This window comes from Pristiophorus japonicus, chromosome 13 (genome assembly GCF_044704955.1).
Source record: "Pristiophorus japonicus isolate sPriJap1 chromosome 13, sPriJap1.hap1, whole genome shotgun sequence".
Lineage (NCBI taxonomy): Eukaryota > Metazoa > Chordata > Chondrichthyes > Pristiophoridae > Pristiophorus > Pristiophorus japonicus.
Window position 1 is genome coordinate 33,762,922 of NC_091989.1, and position 24,214 is coordinate 33,787,135.

Here is a 24,214-nt window from a genome sequence, read left to right on the forward strand (position 1 = left end):
CCCTCTCCTCGCCTTGTCGCCATTACCCATCGGCAGGGCCTGCCTGACCAGCAGCTCTTTGGCGGTGGACCCCGCCCAAACTCCTCCCCAGTGGCGGGGCCCCGCCCGACAAGCTCTTCGGCAAGCAGGGGCCGTGTGTGCTGTTGCAGGGCTCCCGAACGGATAGATGCTGCAGTCGGTGAGTAGAAAGTTTTAATTTTTTATTTATTGATTTTTTTTTTGCTTTTGATTTGTTTGGTTGATTTATTGATGATGGCTCTTGCTAAAAGTGAAATGTTTAATGCTTTGGAAAATCCCCTAACTTCCCTCTAACTTTCCTCCCAGACCCCCCCCCCCCCAAAACTCTGGCTACCTGCGCCTACTTTTTAAAGTGTATGCAAAGTTTTTCTGAGCGTACAAAAATCGACATTTACTCCGTTCTAAGTTAGTTTGGAGTAACTTTTCGCTGCCTAAACTTGAAAACATTTAATATATAGTTCAGTTTTTTTTTTTTCCCCCAAAAGGGGGAGTTTCCAGCCACTTGTGTGGCTGGTAACTCCCCATTTTGGGGAAAAAAAACTGAACTAAAACGAAACTAAACTAACTCACTAGAACTGGAGCAAACTAAATGCCAAGAATTGCGATTTCTAAGATACTCCAAACTAAACTAGTTGCTCAAAAAAAATAGGAGCATCTCCAGCCGAAACTTGGGCCCTATATGTTAAATGTTTTCTCTGAAAATTAAATATGAATATTAACTTTGCAGCAGTCTCTTGCCTTGTATGAAACTTGCTTCATGCCAATCTTGATGTGCAAATTTTGTGAAGCCTCAAACCAAATTATTTCACCTCTGGTACAGTTTTGCTTGATTGTAAGCAAGTTATTTACATGCACATTTCAGTTAAGATCAGTGAAGAATGAAAAAAAGGTTACAAGCTTCATTTTCAGGCTGTCAGGATACACCTCCCTCACATTTGAGTCAGGAAGCAGACATATTGTTAGGAGCTATTTCCTCATTGTAAAAGTGCAAATGTCTGGTTAAAACTGGACTTGCTGTGTAGCTGTTTATTGTCACTCATTTTAAGCACTCTTGCTTTTGGTTGGAAAGAGATCAAGAAGTAGGTAGCAATGAATTCCTGCATTGGCCACAGACTGCAGCTGGGTGGATTGGTGACTGACGTGTAGGCATAGAACAGGCAGGGAAATCAAGTGAAGACATCTTGGTTGTATGCAGATCCATGTGTATTTTTGTTTGCTTGGCAGAATGAATTAGTGTGCAAGTTGTGTATTAGTTTTGTACATACTACTGAAAATTTCAATTATCTATTCTCAAAGTGAGATTCGAGTACTTTGTAGATTGATTTTTAAAATTGTCTAAACTTTGTAAATGGCTTTTATAACTTATTGCAGAACTAACATCAGTCTGTAGTGAGAGTTATAGTTATACTTGAACAGCATGATGCGTGAAGTAAATTGGACTACAAGTTAGGTTTTTCTGAGGAGAACTTGTATTTTTTTTGTGTTGATGAAAAACTACCCGATGTCATGAATACCTATAGTTTTAACATTTGTATTTCTCTGTAGAAAAAATGTGAGCGCTACTGGCCATTAAATGGAGATGGTGTTCTTCATCTTGGAGAATTTCACATTACTTGTGTGAGTACTTTGGGTATATCTGAAGAATGTGTTTTGAGGGGGAAGGAATGTTGGTATTTCATTTGTTAATTGTAGATGACTTTTTTTCCCCCTTTTGACAATGATCATTTTTGCTTTAAATTTTATTTTTTAAACTACTTAGCAGGTTCAAACTGTCAGAACAATAGTTTAAAATAAAGGGGAAAGAAATATAAATGTCCTGATCTGATACTGGCTTTTCTGCATTTCACTCTGACATTCCTAGTGCCCCAAATCAAAAGAAAATCTCTAATCTTTCTGATTGAAGTGTATTTTGGTGAGGTATGGTTTGATGGACATTGGCAGCTCCCTGCCACCCCACCCAAATGGCTGATCTTCATGTCCGAGCCTGTACAGTGATTATTTCAGTTGGATGTTTGAATGACCATTGGAGCTTAGCCCCAGTGCTGGTCTTACCTGACATCCCCACATATGCACTTTCCAGCAATAGATTGTTGAATGATGATCTGTAGCTAGAATCCTGGCAGATCTTCTCAATTTTGCTTCTCTCCGCTCCTCCCCTCAAAGGCTCATGGAAAGAGCTCAATTTGCCAGTGAAATATTAAGCTCCCTCAGCCACCTCGTTCGCTAGTGATTTTTTTGTGGTTTAGTAATAAGAATGTCATTGTGCACAATTCATGTGATTTTTAAAAATTGCATTGTAGGTATTTTTAATTAAATTAATTTAACAATTAATAAACACAACTTCAAGTCATCTATAAAACATTCTATTGTGTAGACACACTGAAAATGTTGCATAAGAGATTGAGGGTACACTTTAGAACAGGAGACAATATTTTCTCATCTTGTTTTCACTCGTGGGGAGAAGCCAAGGGTTAGTTATCTCTACTTTAGCAATTTGCATTACTTGGAAACATTTGATACTGGCTTCTAGTTGCATTGGGAAAATATAAATATAAATGTTGGCCTACTGGGTTTTATACTGACAGATGAGAGTGCCTTAGCATTATGTTACTTTCTGTCAATATTCACCACAAAAGCTTACTACAGGTTGGATCGCTTTGGTCCGGAAACATCCTTAGTTTGGCATTCGTTGGGCCTGAGGGAGTTATTGATGCAGAAATTGGATGTCAAATTGGAAAACAGTGTGCCACACTTTTTTTTTCATCCTGAATAAATATATATATATCAACACTTTTAAAAGGTGTCCTTGTACCTAAAAAGAAAGCTTAATTTTAAGAGCCTGTCCGAAGGCCGGCAAACGAGCGCAATTAGTGGAAATGCGCTGTGGCGATTAAAATGATCTGGGGGTGTGGTCAGTTTTCTGGGCGTGATTAAGATGTGAAATTGAGTTTTTCCAACCTTATATTGGTAGATTTTGAAGTACAAGTTGAACCTCCCTTATCCAGAACTCCCTTATCCAGAACCACCCCTCATCCAGAACCATTCCTGGCCATCAGGTAGAGCATGCGCAGAACTCTGACGTGAACAAATTGAAATCCTTCCTCATTGCTGACTCCCGCTGGCCTGACCCCGCAATCTACGCCCCCCCCATGATCTCTCTGCCGCACTCTCAGCTCCAAGCCAGCCAGCCCCGATATCCCTTTGCTCATTACTTGTACCATCCAATTTAATGTGACCACTCATCGTCTGAAAAAATCCCTTATCCAGAACAGGCCAGGTCCTGAGGGTTCCGGATAAGGGAGGTTCAACCTGTATCAACCTGAACTACTAATCTAGAGAATGAGAGTTCAAATACCATTTTGAATTTAATTTTTTTTTTAAAGAAATAAAATCAACAAAATCTGAAAATAAAAAGCTGGTATCTATGGGCCCAAGTTTCGGCCTCAGTTGCTCCTGATTTTTTGGAGCAACTGGTGTAGAACAGAGTATCTTAGAAATTCAAATTCTCGGCATTTAGTTTGCTCCAGTTCTAGTCAGTTAGAACAGTTTCACTTTGGAACAGAATTTTTTTTCAAAAGGGGGCGTGTCCGGCCACTTACACCTGTTTTCAAAGTTTCAGCAGTGAAAACTTACTCCAAACTAACTTAGAATGGAGTAAGTGAAGATTTTAATACGATGGAAAAAACCTTGTCTACACTTTAGAAAATCAGGCGTAGGGAATGGGGCGGGGGGGGGGGTTTAAAGGGAAGTTTACAAACATTAAACACTTCAGTTTTACAAGTAAAGAGCCATCATCAATAATAAATGATAAAAACATCAATAAATCAACCAATAAATCAATCAAAAAAAATTAAGAAATAATTTTTTAAAAAATCAATAAATAAAACATTTTCTACTTGCCAACTGCAGCACCGGGAGCCCTCCAACAGCGTGCTGGGATGCCCCCACCCCCCACAGTGTGTCTCTGTCAGTGTCTCTATCTCTCTCTGTGTGTGTCTCTCACTCTGTCTGTCAGTGTCTGTGTTTGACAGTGAGGAGAGGGGGGGGCAGAAGGGGGGACGGGAGGAGGAGGAGAAGGGGAAAGAGGAAGGGGGGGTGGGGAAGGAGAAGGGGGGAGGGGGGCTGAACGGGCCGGGCCCAAGACTTCGGGCAGGGCCCGTCCCCAGCACCAGATTTACAGGTGGCGTTGGGTCGGGTGTGCGGGTCGGGTTGGGGGGAACGCGGATCGGGTTCGGGGGGGGTGGGGGGGGTGTCGGTTCGTGTCGGAGGTGGGGGGAGGGAGGTCGGGGGGGGGGGGCATGGGAGGAGCCTTATGCACGCAGCCCCAGTGAGGCCATTCGGCCAGGGCTAGGGGCTGCGTGCTTCGGCCCCCCCCACACAGTTTTGGGCGCCTGGAGCTACTGCACATGTGCGGCCACTGTAGCGCGCATGTGCAGAGGTCCCGGCACTGTTTTCAGCGCAGGGACCTAGCTCAGCCCCCCACCGCTCGTGCTGCGCCGCGCCGAGGGCCAGAGGACCAGCAGGGAGCCGGAGAATCTGGAAGTTTTTTTTAGGCGCACTTTGTGGCGCAAAAAACGGGCATCCAGCGAAACTTGGGCCCTATAATACTGACCATGCAGCTGTCAGATTGTTGTATAAACCCTACTGGTTCATCAGTGTCCCTTTTTAGACAAGGGAACCTGCTATCCTTGCCCACTCTGGGCCTGCAGGTGACTCTAGTCCCAAACCACACCAATGTGGTTGACACTTAAATGCCCTCTGAAGTCGGCTAGCAAGCCACACAATTGTATCAAATCACTACAATGTGGAAAATTGCCCAGATATGTCCTATCCACAAAATGTAAGACAAATCCAACCTGGCCAATTACCACCCGATCAGCCTACTCCCAATCATCAGCAAAGTGATTGAAACAGACGGCACTAACTCACCAATAATCTGATTGAAGCTCAGTTTGGGCTCTGCCAGAATCACTTGACTCCAGATCTTATTACAGCTTTGGTCCAAACGTGGACACAGGAGCTGAATTAGTGAGATGAGTGATTGCCCTTGACATCAAGGCAGTATTTTACTAATTGTGGCACCAAGGAGCCATAGGAAAACGCAAGTCACGGGATCCAGTGGCTAGAGTCATATCTAGCACAAAAGATGATGGTTGTGATCATTGGAGGCTAATTATCTCAGCCCAAGGACATCACTGCAAGAGTTCTTCGGGGCAGCATTCTTGGCCCAACTTATCAACTACTTCATCAGTGACCTTCCCTCCATCAGGTCGTAAGTTTGCTGATGATTCCATAGTGCTCAGCTCCATTTGCAATTCCTCAGATAATGAAGCAGTCCATGCCTGCGCGTACAGCAAGACCTGGACAAAATCCTAGGCTTGGGCTGATGAGTAGCAAGTAATATTTGCACCGCACAAGTATCGAGATATGACCATCTCCAACAAGAGCGAACCGAACCACCTCCCCAACATTATCATTGCCAAGTCCTCCATCATCAACATTCTGGAGGTTGCCATTGAGCACAAACTGAATTGGACCAGCTACATAAATGCTGTGGCTGCTAAAGCAGGTCAGAGGCGAGGTATTCTGTGGCGAGTGGCTCTCCTGACTCCTTAAAACCCCTCTACCACCTATAAGGCACGTCAGGAATTTGATGGAATGTTCTTCACTTGCCTGAATGGGTGCAGCTCCAACAACACTCTCTAAGCTTGACACTCTCCACGACAAAGCAGTCCTCTTGATCGGCACCGGCTAAAATATCCATTTCCTCCACCATCGGCATACCGGGGCTGCAGTGTGTACTATCTACTGGATGCACTAATAACTTGCCATGGCTTCTTCGGCAACACCTCCCAAAACCGCGACCTCCATCACCTAGACTGACTAGCAGTTTCATGGGAACACCATTGCCTCCAAGTTTGCCTCCAAGTCACACACCATCCTGACTTGCAAATATATCATCGTTCCTTCATTGTCGCTGAGTCAAAATCCTGGAACTCCCTACCGAACAGCAGTGTGGAAGTATCTGCACCACGTGGACTGCAGCGATTCAAGAAGGTGGCTCACTACCACCCTTCTCGAAGGCAACTAAGGATGGGCAATAAATACCGGTATTGCCAACGATGCCCACATCCCGAGAATTAATCTTTCTTTAAAATTGATTTGTAAACTACATCACAAAATCCCAAGTAGAATTCATAATGGCGGGAGTGCATTGGCTGGTCAAATCAATATTATTGCTGTGCTTATTAAAATGAATGGGGTTTAGAACCTGGCAGTTTGCTATAAGGTCATGATCAACATTTTGCAGTTTTTGGGGAGGGAGAAATAGCATTAGAAAATGTCAGTGTAAATTTTGCAGAACTATCAGAAGTGCCTTTTTGACCTCCAGCAAGAATTATTAATTCAGCTGCTTGTTCCCATGTTAATGTTCATGGCTTTTTTTCCATCCATATTCGTTGACTCCAGTAGTAATTTGTTACGAATAATTGCATTAGTCTAAAGGTGTAGCATTCTTTTTCTGCTAACTGATCAAAATGTTGAAGTTTCCATTGTGTGCATTGCTTGTAAGTTTATGGATATTGGATTGCTAATTTTTTTTACATTGGCCTATGACCTATTTCTTTTATTCTCTTATCTTGGATTGCTGTTTCTAGTTGGAAATGATTGTAGGTGAATGGGAAGTCTTGTTGGTGATCGGCACCTGGGGTGGGGGAACTAATATACATCCATGTCTCTGGAAGGTAATCTGATATTTGGAGTATATACTAATGAATGAAATTGCAATTCATCCTTTCATGTACTCCAAATCCTGTAAAACAGCTGTAACTTCATATCACTGGGCTGATATGTCTGCATTGTTAGTTAATAGAAGCCCAAAACACAAAGCTGAAACATGAGATGCTCTTTCCAATTCACAGCATGAAGACTATTGACATAAGGTTGCCCTGGACTGTGGAAAGTACCCATACTGATCACACTTTCGTTATGAGGATTGTGTAACAAAAAATCAATTTCCTTAATTGATTTTTGGCAGGATTGTTGCTTATGTCAGCAGTCTAATATACAGATGCTAACTGGTACTAAAATATTTTGAGTTAACATTCAGAAGTCAGCTGCCTTGTATTGACTGGATCAGCAGAACCTTTTGTGCTATGTCCTTGCTTACTGCTTGGGAAATGGCTATGCTACTGCTTCAGATACACTACATTTCCATCACTTCTGCTTGCTGCCTCTCGACGCCAAATACCTAATCCCATTGATTATCTTAGTCACGTGGGAGAAGGAGTGTATAGAGTCCAATTGAGCATTCATCTCTGCCTCACAACTTGCCTGGATTTCCTTTCCCCATTGTCTGCCATTAGGCCCAGACTGCCTGGATCAACACCTGGTCCCAAATTCCTTCAACTAATTGCAAATTTTGGACTTATCTGGCAAACAAATTGCACTTTATTACAGACTCTGTTATTCATAAATAACACAGATTGTATGCAAGCTACAGCCACTTTAGAGTCCCATGTATAGGCATTTGGGCTTGGAACTTGGTGGTCTCTGCTCTGGTATTTTCCATGGGATTAGTCATTTCAAATTTCATCTTTTGTTTCTTCTGGTAACTATTTGAGATAATTCTGACTTTATAGTCACCAAACCTTTCAGGGAAGGTTATCTGAAAATGTAACTTTTGGCACTGAGATTCTTCGGTCAAGTTTGGCATTGATTCAGGATTCTTGATGCAACATTCCTCTGTTGTATGCCTTGGCTTCTCCCCCCGCCCCCCCCCCCCACCCACAACTTTTGAAGAGCAGCATATGCTGTATCAGGACACTTTTCTTAACCTACACCAGCATACCAGCATCCTTGTGGCCATTGAGAATGATAAATGATGTTGAATTATTGTCAGTTTTTTGGTGTGCACTTGAGCTCATTAGGAATTGGACTGGATTGTCAAAGCTCAGCTCACCCTAGGGCCCTTACAACCATTCTTGTTGAACTGAGCTGAATTCAAATTCGGGACTGAGTTGGTATTCCTGTAATCTAAGCCATTGGCCTGCTCCGATTATGATGCTCACACAAACATTTGACTACTTTATAAAGTGAAGGAACATAATTGGCAGCAAAGAGGTGGGAAGAAGGGACAAATCAAAAAGTAGGGCAAGGACAGGACAAGGTACAGTAGAAGAGTGAGATTTTAAAAAGTTTTTGAATGTGCCTATCAGTCTGCTGAAATTGGTTGATTCAGTTATTCTCGGTTGGCTGGAAATGGACTGTTCTCACAGAACCTGTGAACCACAGTGGTTGGCTTTTGCGTTTGTGTGAAAAGGTGTTTTAATTGTTTTTGTCTCTGTCTGATCATCACAGTAAAGAGAGTTTGTGGAGGCCTACTTAACAGCCAAAATGATAACCACATGCTACTTATTCTGAAGGTTAACATAGGTACATAGAAAATAGGTGCAGGAGTAGGCCATTCGGCCCTTCGAGCCTGCACCACCATTCAATAAGATCATGGCTGATCATTCACCTCAGTACTCCTTTCCTGCTTTCTCTCCATACCCCTTGATCCCTTTAGCCGTAAGGGCCATATCTAACGAACTGGCCTCAAAACCTTTCTGCGGTAGAGAATTCCACAGGTTAACAACTCTGAGTGAAGAAGTTTCTCCTCATCTCGGTCCTAAATGTCTTACCCTTCATCCTTAGACTGTGACCCCTGGTTCTGGACTTCCCCAACATCGGGAATATTCTTCCTGCATCTAAACCTGTCCAGTCCCATCAGAATTTTATATTTCTATGAGATCCCCTCTCATTCATCTAAACTCCAGTGAATACAGGCCCAGTCGATCCAGTCTTTCTTATGTCAGTCCTGCCATCCTGGGAATCAGTCTGGTGAACTTTCACTGCACTCCCTCAATAGCAAGAACGTCCTTCCTCAGATTAGGAAATGGGACACCCTTCCCCAGTTTTTCTGAGTTCAGTGAGATACAGATGAATACTGAGTATTCCTTGGCAGTTAGACAAAACCTTACATACAGATATTGGTATGATAGTATGGTGGTTACAGTGCTTGACTGGCAAACCAGAACTGAAAGTTCAAAGCTTATTGTGCCAAGTTGTGTAATGGAATTCCACATGATTTGTGGGCTGGCACCAGTAGGGGAAAAACATTCCTGAAAGTTGCCATTTTATCAAATACACAACTGGTTCACTGATTTCTTTCAGGAATAGAACTGTGCTTAACCCTATCTGGTCTACCTTACACATGACCCCAATCCCAAACTACGTGGTTGATTTTTAATTCCCTCTGTGGAATTCGCTGCCTCAGAGCTGTGGAGGCTGGGACATTGAATAAACTTAAGACAGAAATAGACAGTTTCTTAAACGATAAGGGGTTATGGGGAGCCGGCGGGGAAGTGGAGCTGAGTCCATGATCAGATCTGCCATGATCTTATTGAATGGCGGAGCAGGCTCAAGGGGCTGTATGGCCTACGCCTGTTCCTATTCCTTATGTTCTTAATTGGCAGAGCAAGTCTCAAAGTTGCAAATAAAAAACAGATTTGCTGCAACACTAGTAGTTCAAGAAGGTGCATTATTCATCCTCTCAGGACAGTCGGGGATGGGCAGTAAGTAGATGGGAGGTACTAGAAAGGCTGGCTGTACTTAAAGTAGATAAGTCACCAGGACCAGATGGGATGGATCCTAGGATGCTAAGGGAATTGAAAGAAGAAATCGCAGAGGTACTGGCCATAATCATCCAATCCTCCTTAGGGTGGTGCCAGGGGATTGGAGAATTGCAAATGGATTAAAAAGGACAGTGGCAGCATGGATACGAAATTAGCTAAGTGACAGGAATCTGTAGTGGTGAACTGTTGTTTTTCGGACTGGAGGAAAGTATACATTGTTCCCTAGGGAGTCAGTTCTAGGACCACTGCTTTTCTTGATATATATTAGTGACTTGGATGTGGGTGTACAAGGCACAATTTCAAAATTTGCAGATGACTCAAAACTTGGAAGTTTAGTGAACAGTGAGAAGGATAGTGATAGACTTCAAGAGGACATAGACAGGCTGGTGAAATGGGCGGACACATGGCAAATGAAATTTAACGCAGAAAAGTGCGAAGTGATACATTTTGGTAGAAAGAATGAGGAAAGGAAATATAAATTGAAGGGTACAATCAACAGAGAGACCTAGGGAGATATGTGCACAAATAGTTGAAGTTGGCATGACAGGGTGAGAAAGCTGTTAAAGTTTATGGGTTCCTGGGCTTCATGAAGAGAGGTATAGCGTACAAAAGCTTGAAAATTATGATGAACATGTATAAAACACTGGTTCAGCCTCAACTGGAAAATTGTGTCTAATTCTGGGCACCGCACTTTAGGAAGGATGTGAAGGCCTTAAAGAGGATGCAGAAAAGATTTACGAGAGTGATTCCAGGGATGAGGGACTTCAGTTAAGTGGATAGACTGGAGAAGCTGGGGTTGTTCTCGAAGCAGATAAGAGTGAGGAGATTTGATAGAGATGTTCAAAATCATGAGGGTTCTGGACAGAGTAGAGAGAAATTGTTCCCATTGGCAGAAGAGAACCAAAGGATGCAGATTTAAGGTGATTGACAAAATTGAGGGTGACATATTGAGGGAATCAAGGGATATGGGGATAGTGCAGGAAAGTGGAATTGAGGTAGAAGATCAGCCATGATTTTATTGAATGGCACGGCGGGCCGAATGCCCTACGCCTACTCCTAATTCTTATATTCTTATGACCTAAGAGAGAACTTTTTTCGCAGCGAGTAATTAGGGTCTGGAATGCACGGCCTGAAAGGGTGGTGGAAGCAGACTCAATCACGGCTTTCAAAAGGGAGTTTGGGTAAGTACCTGAAGGAAAAGAATTTGCAGGGCAGTGGGACAAGCTGAAGTGCTCTTGGAGATCCGGCATGGGCTCGACAGGCCGAATGGCGATCCATGTTGTAACCATTCTATGATTAAGTGCGACCTTGCAAGTGTCCCCCAATTCACAAGATCAAATAATGTATTAAACAAATGTTGTATGTTGTGGCCACAGCTCCACATTTTGTATTACAGTACATAGAATTTACAGCACAGAAACATGCCATTTGGTCCAACAAGTCTGTGCTGGTGTTTATGCTCCACACAAGCCTCCTCCCACCCTACTTCATCTCACCCTGTCACCATATCGTTCTATTCCTTTCTCCTTCATGTACTTGTCTAGCTTTCCCCTTAAATGCATGTATGCTATTCACCTCAACTACTTCATGTGGTAGCAAGTTCCACTCTCTGGGTAAAGATGTTTTTCCTGAATTCCTTATTGGATTTATTGGTAACTATCTTGTATTTATGACCCCCTAGTTTTGGACTCTTTCCCTCCTTCCCCCCCCCCCCCCCCCCCCACAAATGTGGAAACATTACTAAGTAGGTTTGTGAAGTATTGCATTTTTTGGTGTTTTTATGTACCTTAAAATGCATAAGTTGAATCTTTTGTTTTACCTTTAGTAAAATTTGCTGCAAGGAATTTGCTATTGTTTAACTTCTGGCAAACTTAATTCATAGTTATTGCCAAAGTCACTCCGTCTGATGGTTATCCTTTCACTGAAAAACAAGAGAGAGCTCATTAATTTAGAAAGTAAGGCAAGGGCTTCTGTTCAATTCCTGGGCAATGATACATATCTAGATATTGTGTATAAAGTTATAATCCAGTTTATAGGGAGTAAGACTTCACTATAGATGAGAGTTTGTGCTGACCACGAGGGAAAATAGTGAAAGCTTGAAAATGAGGTTTAAAAGAGTGGAGAAAAGTACCAACGGTTAGTGGCAGGATGATGTCTGTTAGCATAGGCTAACCAGGGGAAGTTAGTGGTTAGGAGATGGGATGGGGGAGGTCTCCAACCTAATTTGGACATGAAATTCACTCTTCCTTTACATTTAATATTGAAAGGGGTGATATGTTTGAGGAAGGTTGCAGGAGACAGTTGAAGAGGAGTTTGTTGTTAGTCTACAGGATGATATTCTGTTCATAAACTGACTTGGCTATTGAAAGTAAGTGACATTACAGCTTGAGATGGTTCAGCTGGATGTGGTGATGGGCAGCATGGCCAGCAATTGGCATGTGCATTCAAGGTTCAAGGCTTGTGGATTTCAAGCTACTTAGGTGGATGTTGTACCAGGGATAATGGTGGGAGGTGAGAAAACACTGGGATCGGAGGGTGATTTACAGATCGAAGGTGAGGGCATGGAAACAGTAGACTGACTGGTGTCTGTCATTTGCGTATTGCAGGCTACAGAAGGGTTTTGAGCTCACGCTGAATGTCCTTTTAAATATCTGATTTTGAATAGCGAACCATTAAATAACAGCTTTAGTGGTCATCAGGATTGTGATGTGATTCTTTGATGTCTGTATATGCAGGTTGTAACAGTATTTAGTTATTTTACGAAGGATTTTGTAGGAGAAACATGATTGAGCCTTCACCTTTTGTGTAGTCCTGTGAAAACCGGGTAATGCTCATATTAATGCTGTAGCTGGATTTGCACTTGATTTACAAAGTTTTCCAAGAGTGCTGACATTTTCTATTCCTCAAACATTGGGGCTAAAATTCCGGTCGGAGGCTTCTTTCGGACGAATGCCTGGAGCCAAAATTTGTTTACGAAAGTACCTGGTGGTCCTGGAGGTGCATTGGATTCTGGTCGGAATTCTTTCCCGCGCTTTGCAGCACGTCCATGTCTTGGATATACGAATGGAGAAGCTGGAGTCATGTGGGACTGGACAACCAATACAGTATTCTCATTACTAGTAATGGGTACTCCGATTTTACGAGTTCCCATTACTATCAGAGAAAAAAACCCTAAAACACAAAATACATTTTTTTTTAAACTAATTGAAATTAGTTATTTAAATGTTTTAGAAAAAAACTTTTGGATTTAATTTTTATTTAAAAATATAAAAAATAAATATTTTATTTTAAAGTGTTTTAATAGGGTTTAAAATAAACTTGCCTTAGTGGACAGGGTTTTTAACACTATATTTCAATTTTATTTTTATATGTTTTAAAACTCTTACGCTGGTTAAAAAGTAGGCTATGCTCCTGCTTTTACCAGGCGCAAGAATTTGAAGGACATTCGCAGGGCAAGAGATGGGCAAGTAGCCCAATCTTGTCCTCGCGGATGTCCTTCCTGCGGGGATGCAGAAGATCTGTCAATCTTTTTATGGTTGAAATTACTGTATTATAGGAAAATGAATATCTTAAATTTCTAATTTAAGACATGTTTATTTTGAGCTTTTTGGACTGACAAAGTTGTATAAAACATCTCTCATTCTCAATTCAAACAGGTATATTTGTACAGAAAGCAACATTGTGTCTTGGTACATTATCATTTATGCCTTTCATTTCATGCTATTTCTTCCAGCTCCTTTTTGCAGTTGCACAGCTAGATCCTATAAAACATTCCAGAATCATTCTGCTTACAGATGGTGTTCTCTTTTTTTTTTCTCTCTCCCTTCCAGGAGGCGGAACAAGCAAGGAATGACTATTTTATAAGGACTCTATTAGTGGAATTCCAGAATGTGAGTACTGGTCCAGTGTAAACAATAGATCTCGTTCCAAAGTTAAACTTTCCTGATGCCATTTAATTTTTAGCATGTTTACATTTGATCGATGGTTAAAAAGTGATACATTTGCATTTCATTCATTCATAGCCATTTCCTAGTTTGGGATTATTGGGCCCAACTTTGGCCATGACTTGCATCAATTTTTTTTTTTTGGAGTAAGTTTTTTCTGGCGTAAGTTTAAAAAAAATGCCATTTTCCCCCCAAAATTTGCTCGAGTAACTTCCTGGAATAATTTTGTTTTGTTTTATTTTGGCGGAAGGGTCTCATCCTGTGTATATTTTACATTACTTTATGTACTTTGTAGTTGATCATAGATTCCTAAATTCAACCTTATTTCTTTCAGCAACAAAAAAACCCCCCAAAAAATATTTGATATACATAGGTAAATCTTGTATCAGCTCAGAAAAAAAAATGAAAAAAAAAAAGTTTTTAAGCAAAGTATTAATTTTCGAACCACTTTGTAAGAATACTTCGCTGACATACAGTAGCATTCAGTGCTGTGGTCAGCTTACGGAAGGACGATGACAACAAAACGCGTTTCATTTCAAGCAAAATATATTTAAAAAAAAAAACGTTCCTTGCATTCTGAAACATTTTGATCAACTGAAAGATATTACACTCTGTGTAAAGTGTTATTGTAAACAAATTGCTTTTAACTTAAAAAAAAAAAAAAATAGGATATATATTTTTTTCCAAAAGGGGGCATTCCCAGACACTTATTGCCAGTTTTGGCCATTTATGCCACTTTAGCCAACAAAAACTTACTCCAAATCGACTTAGGTCAGCGTATGTAGCCAGCTCAAAAAACCTGAAGAAAAACCAGCGCACATTCAGCAGACATTAGGGGAGGGAAGGACCAAACATTGCAAGGAAAAGTTCAAACAATTAAAATACTAGTAAAAATAAAGTAAATCCTACCAGAGAAATGCAAGAGAGAGAGAGAATATATGCTGGTATACACAACACACTTTCTCTCCCTGCTCCCTCCTCCTTCCCCCCCCTCCCCCACACACACTCTCCACCCCCCCCCCCCCATCTGAAAACAAACTCATTCTTTCCCTGCCGCTAAAAACTCTCCTCCCTCCCCCATACTCTCCGAAAACACACTTTCTCCTTCTCTCTTTCTCCCTCCTCCCCCCCCCCCCCCCCCAATCAAAACCTCAAGCACACCAATAAATAAAAAATAAAACCGAAGTCCTACCTCGCCCGGGAACTCAGCGGGCCGGCTGGCAGGTACGGGAGGCCACTTGGCCGGGGATAGAGTGCGGTGAGATCGGGGTGTCCCTTCGGCCGGGGATAGGGGCTGCGAGCATCGGGTCCTGCTCACAGCCCGCAGGACATGCTGGGGGGGGCAGGAGAATGCGTGCAGGTGCCGGCACTGTTCGACGCTGGCCTGTTGCTCCGCCCGCCACCCCCCACCCCCCCCCCTCCACTTCAGAATGCACGCCACGCCCGGACTCCGGAGACTCTGAAGAGCAGCCAGGATGGGGTCCCTTTTTTCCGGTGCCCTTTCCAGCTTAAGGTAAGTGCACCGAAAAAAGGGGTTGGGCAAAGTTGCGCCCTTTGTTTGAACTACCACCTGAAGCACCCAGAAACATTCAAAAAGATGATTCATTGGAGGATTGAAGTAGCATTTTACTGTAAACCACATGACAATTTAGTTCAAAGAATGTTGTTGCATAGTTCGGCACATTTCTTGAATTTATAACTGTAATCCACATTCCACTTACTTTGGTGATTTTCTGCTCCAGGTGAAGAATGTTTGTACTGGAGACAGGAATAGTATTGGAAATGTACAGACCAAATAGAATAAAGATGTTTGTGTTCGGCTTTCTAGTGCTTCTTGTAATCAGACACCGTTGGTGCAGGAGGCATTCTGCGCCAATTATATCCAATTATCCATCCGGCCAGTTTGAGCAAGATTGCCAATTTATGTTAGATTATGGGCAGTTTTATGTGTTGGATCTGTGCTCACTGTGAACTGGCTTGAAATCGCTGATTCACATTCCACAGAAGATCCTTATAGGAATGAGAAGATTGTCATCCAGCAAAATATTGCGGATGCTGGAATCTGAAATAAAAACAGAAAATGCTGGAAATCTCAGCGGGTCAGGCAGCATCTGTGGAGAGAAAAACAGTGAACGTTTCGGGTCGACGACCTTTTGTCTGAACGGTCCAATATGTCTGGCTGCTTTTAAACCTAATTCCCAGAGATAAAAGCATAGGTTTTAATTCACTGTACCACCCTTCCCACAACATTACTGTTCATTATTTATTTTAAATGCTTTAAGTTTACAAAAAGTAACTTTGTTAGACTTTAACGACCTTTCAGCATACATTTTAGATGGAATGATGGGAAAGCAAATAATATCACTGTATAAAAAATCCTTTCAATATATTTTGGATGTGAAGTTTATCATCCATGCTTGTTTTAATGTTTCCTCTATTTTCCATTTGGTTCCTGCCTTTTCCTTCATTTAGCTATATTTAGATTGATCAATAGAAGATGGCAGTTTGATACTGATTGGTTTGACCCTGCTTTGCTCAGATGTATTACCCTTTTATAATTGTTTGGCCCATATTTTGCTGCCAAAATAACAGTTTAATGGCTGATAATATGTAAATCATCTAGCAACTTGTCGAGAAAGAGATACCCTCTGATTGTGAATCGCCACAAGTTGCTGGACAATTTGTGCCACTCTGCTGTTTTCCTCGCCAAACGGCAGTTCACCTTCAACCTCCCCAGGAATTTCATGACATTGCTGTATTTGCACATTAATCATTTTTCTTACTTACTTTTTTTCCCCCCTCTCAATCCAATCTTTCCTCGCTTTCTTTTTCTAGACCTGATTTGACTTTATTTCACTCAATTTCCTTCTCCATCGTTCCTCTGTTCATTTCTCAATCAAATCTCATTGGTTAAGGAGATGGACTTTTTTCGATGCATCATTCACCAAGGTCCCACTGTTGACCTCATCGTGCCGTTATTCAGCTCGCACTATACACTTCCAACCTCTTACCCAAGATGAAGGGTGAGGGAAAAAGTCCCGAGGCACACTGAGATATCCCGCTCCAGCAAAATCTGGGCCTTTACCTTCAGTGTTGGTATAAATAGAACAATGTTAATTTGGTAAAATGTGTGATTGGTTGAGGTTTGTCTTTCATTGGTTAATCTTCAGTGTGCCAGTTGTAATAGTGACTTAGCTTTTGATGAGTTGGAGAGAATTAAACATGTGTGCACCTCTTTCATGTATAGGAATCTCGTAGAATCTATCAGTTTCATTACATAAACTGGCCTGATCATGATGTTCCATCTTCGTTTGATTCCATTTTGGATATGATCAGTTTGATGCGAGAATATCAAGAGCATGAGGATGTTCCTATTTGCATCCACTGCAGGTATGGAGGAAAATACTTGTTTTTTTTTCCCCCTCAAATTGAATTGAGATAAAAGGTTGACCATGCTCCTAATCTATTTTTCACTAATTGTCATTGGAACCAATTCTAATGTTTAAATGCGTGTCAGCAAACACCAGGATATGGAGAAGTTGATGTTTCTGTTTGTTGTCTTTTACAGATAACCAGTCATAAAATCCATGTGCTACAAATACAAGTAGATAGAGCAGTACAGATTTGTGTTTGGTAATGTTCAGTTGCAATCTGTATATGGTTCAAGTTTAATTTACTTCTAGACTGCAGTGTGCAGCACTTTTTCTGTTCTAATTGTCAAATTATTTTAACTGTAGATTTTTGGCATGTCTTTGTCGAGCCAGAATAGGTTTCATGGCATCTTTTCAACAACAAAAGAACAAGTGCCTCTGAAGATGTCCAAATTCATGGTTAATGGGAAAACAGGTCGAGCGTCCAAAATCCAGAGTTCCATAAACTGGACACCGTGCAAATCGCACGAATTGATGTCCGGAATCCAGAAATCTGTTCCGAAAACCAGACATTTTTTTCACAATTGATATAAAGGGCATAAAATGAAAGTACAAATTCTTTTGAAGGGTGTCAATGGTACTCTATGCTGAATGAGGCGGGCAGCTGTGAGGGAGCGATAACCAGGGCTGATCTTTTAAAGAGGAGGGTGGAAGGGGAGGGAATTATTTCATCATGTCGCTCTTGAAAGCTCCCTAGGGAGGGGGGAAAACGCCCCCAAAAATTGCAAAAAATCACGAAACATTTACAAGACACTAAACTAGTGAATTGCTGCAAAAGAATTAAAAAATGAAAACTTTAACTTACCTTTTTTGCAGGTCTTCATACCTACTGCTGTTCCAACGGCTGCAACGCAGATTTTTCCCGGGTGTTTTTTTTCTCCTTCCTAACTACTGAAGCGCTGTGAACAAAATTTTTGGTGAAAGTGCTATTTCGAGTCTTGCACGCCAGCGGTCCGCTCCCCAGCAGTACTTAAAAACCACCGGCGCAAGACTTCTCCGAATCAATAGTAATCCAAAACAAGGTTAAGCATAATAAAACACTTTTTTGTTAATCACCGTTGCAGCCGCTGTCCCTGACTATATCGGGTTTTGAATCACCCACAACCTCTGTCCCTGTCTCCAAAATCCGGAAATATCCAAAACTCGGCCCTGGGGTTTCTGGATTTGGGGCATCTGATTTCGTCTCCAAAATCTAGAAAAACCCAAAACTCGGCCCAAGGGTTTCCGGATTCGGGACATCTGATTTCTGATCCAAAATCCGGAAAAACACGAAAACTGGAATGGCTTTGGTCCCGAGGTTTCCGGATTTTGGCGGTTGTACCTGAACAAACAATTTCATAGTGGTGATATCAAAACATTTTCTTAGAGCATCAAATACAATTACATGCTGTATATGAACATTTTAGAGCATCAATTTAAAGAAATTAAGTGGCACTGAAATCTTATTGAGCTAAATAATTAACAGCTAGTTAGATCTCGGACATACAGACCAAGCTTCAACTCCTGAAGTGTGTCACTACCTAATGTTAATGGGGTTAACATTTGGATACTAAAATTGGCCTCAGCAATCTGTTGTCTTTCCCAGCTCAATCAGCCAGTGATTCATGCTGGAAAGCGCATATGTGTGACCATCAAAGGAAATTATGATCACCCTTTATTATGCTGCTGCCGATGATCAAATAGCTTGCTGACATTCAATATCTAGATTCCCACATGAAGAATGATCACTCAGACAAAGTAGCTGTGGGCTACTGGTAATTGTGAAATCATACCTCGGCAAGATTCAGCACCTTCAGGAGAGATGGGGAAAAAATTGGGCGACAAAATATTTTAAAAAAATGAACTAAGGTATTTTTCAAGGTATATAACGTATACTTGTATCGTATCTGCTGCAACCAGTCAATTAGTGATACCCACAAGAAGGGGCAGGAAATGAGGAAGAACAATCATTCCAGGAGTTCTTGGGGGAGGATGGGGCGGTGCAGGGCCGGACTGGCCATATGGGAAATTGGTAATTTTTCCAAGTGCTCCGTTGAATTATTCCTTATTGTGTATTATTGGTTCTCCCTCCCCCCGCCCCCCCCCCCCCCATTTTCTGTGATTTATATTTATTGTACTTAAACATTGTTAACTGAACACGAGGATCTCTTGAAGGAAGCACACAAACTGTAGCAATTAAACTCTAGGAATTTATTGGGTTATGTTTGTGATTCAAGTGGGAAGGCATGCTTCCTTGTGTCACTATGAAGTTTAAAGGCGGAGCTCCATAAGCGTACCCGTACAAGAACTCTGGAGCAATGCTGATAGCCCACTGCTTCAAGTGTAGATTTATTTTAAAATAGTGAACTGATGCTTTTGTCAACTCCTCAATCATTAAAATGTGCATGATACAGTGCTAGCTTGGTTTTAACTTGAAATGTTTATAATTGGTGCCTGTGTTTACAGGCATGATGCCTTGTGGGTGTCTTCACTGCATTGCACTTATGTTCACTTGTTTATTTTGATGTGTCTCCGCTCAATAGTGTGGTTTACCAATATCAAGAAGTTTCAAAGCAGGTTATCTGCTGTAGTTAAAGAATTCATTGCAGGATATTGAGATATACAATTGGGAGTCAAGATGGGCAAAAAAGTGCCCATGATTTTGGTCAATTCCTGATTTGAATGAGGCATAGCGTGTAAGTAGCTGTCAAAGGATAGAAAAACTACCACTTTTGTTCACATTATTTCATGATAGATAACAAAGCTTATGAGTGACCAAGATTGTCAGTTGGTTAGCGAGTAGAATCATGAATTATGTAAATATCATGGCCCCAAGTTTCCACATGATTTGCTCCTGATTTTTAGGAGCAACTGGTGTAGAACGGAGTATCTTAGAAATCGGAATTCTCCACATTTAGTTTGCTCCAGTTCTAGTCAGGTAGAACAGTTTCACTTTGGAACAGAATTTTTTTTTCAAAAGGAGGCGTGTCCGGCCACTTACGCCTGATTTTAAAGTTTCGTGAGTGAAAACTTACTCCAAACTAACTTAGAATGGAGTAAATGAAGATTTTTGTACGCTCGAAAAAACCTTGTCGACACTTTAGAAAATTAGGCGTAGGTTACAAATTAGGCATGGGGAACGAGGTGGGGGGGGGAGGGGAAGTCATTAAATTCTACAATCAATCCTTAGTTATACTTATACAAATGTTATACAAATAAATCCAATCTGAATAAAAATTTATAAGCAAAGAAAAGATTAAATAAACCATGTTCCTACCTGTGTGAAAGTGCTTCAGGCAGGCCTTTCATGTTGGAGGCAGTGGTGTGGCGTCAGTGTCTCGACGGCAGCGGCAGCAAGCTTCGAGCTGAGCTGCAGTGCTTGAGGCAGGCCTTCATTCTCTTTGTGGCTGGCCGCGAAGGAGCAGCAGCGGACGGACGTGAGGCCATTCGGCCATAGGATATCAACGGCGTCAGTGGCTGGCCGGCAGCCGAAGATACAGCAGCAGCCTTCGAGCTGTGAGGGGGACTGAGGAGGCAGCCACATCGACAGTTTTATATTTAAATTTGCAGAATGGGTGCTGCATTGTCAACACCACGTATTATTGCAAAGTTGAATTGGCACTCTTATTTCTCCAAACACACAGTCCTTACTTGGCATGCACCAATGCAGCACCGGTTCTGCAAGTTTAGCAGTGAAAAGCTGAACTCACTGATTTCAGCAGGTAATTTATTCAGCAGTGCTGCTAAAAGCACTCCCTCACACACAAATATCAAAAAATTTAATTACAAGCCTTTGCAGGGGTCCAAGAAACAAATCTTCACTTTTTCTGCAGTATTTTTAAAAATGGCCGAGTGCCAATGTTTGTGTGAGACTGCGCGCACGCTCCAACGTGCACGCGCAGGGTTGCCGGCACCACGAAGGCTAATTTAAATTGTACCCGTCCCCTGCTACTTAGAAAATCGGCACGAGTGTTAGGCTCCGCCCCCTGCTGCGATGAGCGCGCCTTTTTTTTTAGGCGCAGTTTTCAGCGCGAAAAACAGGCGCCCAGCTCGGAGGTGTGCCTTTTGCGCCGTGGCACGAAACTTGGGGCCCATAAGCCACTAATGGAGTTGATTAATTTACACCATAAGTTGATTCTAAACTGTTAATGTTGGTGGGTGGGGTGGCGAGTGGAAATAGATGGTAAGAGTGGAACCAAATGAGGCTGTCCTATGGAACTGGGAAATTAAAGGAAAGCATTAGAAGAGCAAGTTGTTGTGGTTGATCATGACAAAGACTGCAGAAGGGTCGAGGAGGGAAAATGCATAGATTCCAGTCACAGATAATGTTCTTTGTATGCCTTTGTTTTCCACACTAACTATTATTATGGCTTCTTTGAGGGAGATTGCTTTCTCATGCTAAATTATAGAATGTTTGCAGAGTGCATTTAGACCATCCGGAAACAGACTGTTATTAACTCGCTTCATGTACGCAAACAGACTTATGCCACCAGTTTGCGCCGGATCTGAACCCAGGATCAATGAGATGCTAGGTTTGTGAGCTTAACCTGCTGTGCCACCCAATAAATATTGTAAAGACACTTTTTTTTGCAAAGAAGTAAAACTGAGACTTCATTACATGAAGTTAAAATGAGTTCCTATTGTTTTAGTAATGGAGATGGTGGTGATGGTAGTGGTGACTGTGATTTGAGCAAGGCGAGTGAAAATGAGTCATTTCCTGAAATTCTATATTTTCCCACAGTGCTGGATGTGGAAGAACTGGAGCCATATGTGCAATTGATTATACCTGGAATTTACTAAAAGCTGGGGTGAGTCATCTATTAACTTTTTTTTCCTCAAAGAAAAACCTGCATAGTCTAAACATAGGATTTTGGAAACCAATTACTCTGCTGAGCAGGGAAATGGGCAATATTTGAGCTATATTAGGATATGTTAAGTCCTTAAACCCAATTTACTGGTTAGTTGTGATTCAGTGTCTTCCGCAATATATTGATACACTTACTGACTAACCATTGCATCAAACACTTTCTGATATTTGACTTAAGATATTTTGTCTGTGTATCCAATGGCATTTAATCATTTTTGTCATTAATATTTAATAGCCAAATCTGCATGACTAAACTAAATGTGTAAATTACTGCATTATGATTGTTTATATAAATAAACAGTTTAAAAAAAAAACTAGGATGGTTTGAGCTTTCTCTGAATGATATATATCAAAAGAGTTTAATGTCCTCAGTTGGGACAAAAAATAACTCTTTAAGGGAGTTGCTAAGTTGGATAAGTAGAGGTGTATTTTATCAGGAACTAGATGTCAAGTTGCAGTCCTTCAGTAATAATTGATGGAACCAACTGCAGTACCGGGAGGTAAATAAATTTGCTGAAGCATTCTAAAAAGTGAACAGATTCCTGATTCAGCTGTAAATATACAGATATGTGTTCATCCTCAGTAAAAGATCAAGCCTGGTTGCAGCTGTCCTGAGAAGGCTTGGATGATGAGACTAGCTTCTATCTACTTTTCATATTTGTCAAGATGAAAACTGGATTCATTAATTAATTATAGTTAATTGACTTTGCTTTTGTTTTGATGAAAAACAGTCTTGTAGACTCATTTATGATTTCTTGAAACAATTTTGTGGGTTATGTTTGGTCGATGTTTGTAGTTGTTTTCAGTTTAAAGTAATTAAATGAGATGCCTAGATGGAATAATACAAATTGTACACAATTCTAAAGTTACATATTTTATACTATATAATTGAAGATTAATCTTGTTAAGAGTGCATTTCTACTGTCATTTAAACTGGCACTTTCAAATCCAGGTTGCTGAACCAACATTGTGAAAGTGTGCATTAGGCTATGAGAACTTTGTCTTGTCCACTGGTTAGATTTTGGATAAGAAAGCTGACACTGAAAAATACTATACAAGGATGAACAGATGCATCTTCCAAGATCTTTTACCATTTAACAGTTTTTAGCTAATCACACCATTATCGAGCATTACCAAGAATTGGATAGCTACTTGCATTAAAATGTGACATATCCTCAATGGTCTCTGGCAAACAACATTTAAACTTGTAATTTTATCTCGCACTTCCACTAAACTCTAACATTGCAGCCTTCAATTATTTTCTGCTGCTTGGAAAATTAAAATTGTAATTAAACATAGAATTTCAATTGATACTTGCAAATGACAAAATGTGTGTAGCATATATGTTACTGTTTGTTGTACAGGTCTTTAGATGAAGCAGCTGTTTGAATTGTCTTTTAAAGGAATACATATTAAAAGGGTACCAAATTGTGTGCAACTTTTTTTTAAAGTAACAATTTTCTAATTTCTAGAGAGGAAATTGTATATAAATACTAAGATATGACCACATCAGCTCTATCATTAAAACTGCCTACTTCCACCTCCATCATATCAACGTTCACCACCCCTGCTTCAGCTCATTTGCTACTAAAACCCTTATCCATGTCGTTGTTGCCTCTAGACTTGACTATTCCAGTGCTCTCATGCCCAGCCTCCCATTTTCTACCCTCCATAAACTTGAGCTCATCCAAAACTCTGCTGCCCATATCCTAACTTGCACCAAGTCCCGTTCACCCATCACCTATATTGGCTCCTGATCTGGCAAGACCTCATTTTTAAAATTCTCATCCTTGTTTTCAAATCCCTCCATGGTCTCTCCTATCTCTCTCTTTCTCCAGTCCTACAACACTCCGAGATCTCTATGCTTCTCCAATTCAGCCCTCTTGTGCATCCCTGATTTTTAATCACTCCACCATTGGTGGCTATGTCTTCAGCTGTCTAGGCCCTAAGCTCTGGAATTCACTACCTAAACCCCTCTCCCTTCTCTCCCCCTTTTTAAGACATTCATTAAAACTTCCCTCTTTGACCAAGTTTTTAGTAACCTGTCCTACGATCTCCTTATGTGGCTTGATTTCAAATTTTATTTGATTTATGCTCCTGTAAAGTGCCTTGGGACATTTTACTATGTTAAATTTGCTATAGAAATGCAAGTTGTTGTTAAAGTGCAATATTGCGAGTTCACATTCTCTTGATCTCTTCCATGTCCTTATTGCATCAATTATCAGTCCAAAATGAAGCCTCGCATGTGAAATTAGAACAGTTGATTTTACAAGTTTGTGGATTACAATTCTCATTTAGCCA

The 24,214-nt window shown here is 41.2% G+C and overlaps 1 protein-coding gene across 3 annotated transcripts in view; it reads left to right on the top strand.

The window, feature by feature from the left end:
* Positions 1-24,214, top strand: part of LOC139278505 (tyrosine-protein phosphatase non-receptor type 12-like) — a 145,534-nt gene that overhangs the window by 79,758 nt on the left and 41,562 nt on the right. For all 3 annotated transcript variants that reach the window (XM_070897346.1, XM_070897348.1, XM_070897347.1), the window contains exons 6-9: positions 1,564-1,635; positions 13,523-13,582; positions 16,884-17,026; positions 21,788-21,854. In XM_070897346.1, the coding sequence (XP_070753447.1) occupies positions 1,564-1,635; positions 13,523-13,582; positions 16,884-17,026; positions 21,788-21,854 (342 nt within the window). The remainder of the gene's footprint in view (positions 1-1,563; positions 1,636-13,522; positions 13,583-16,883; positions 17,027-21,787; positions 21,855-24,214) is intronic.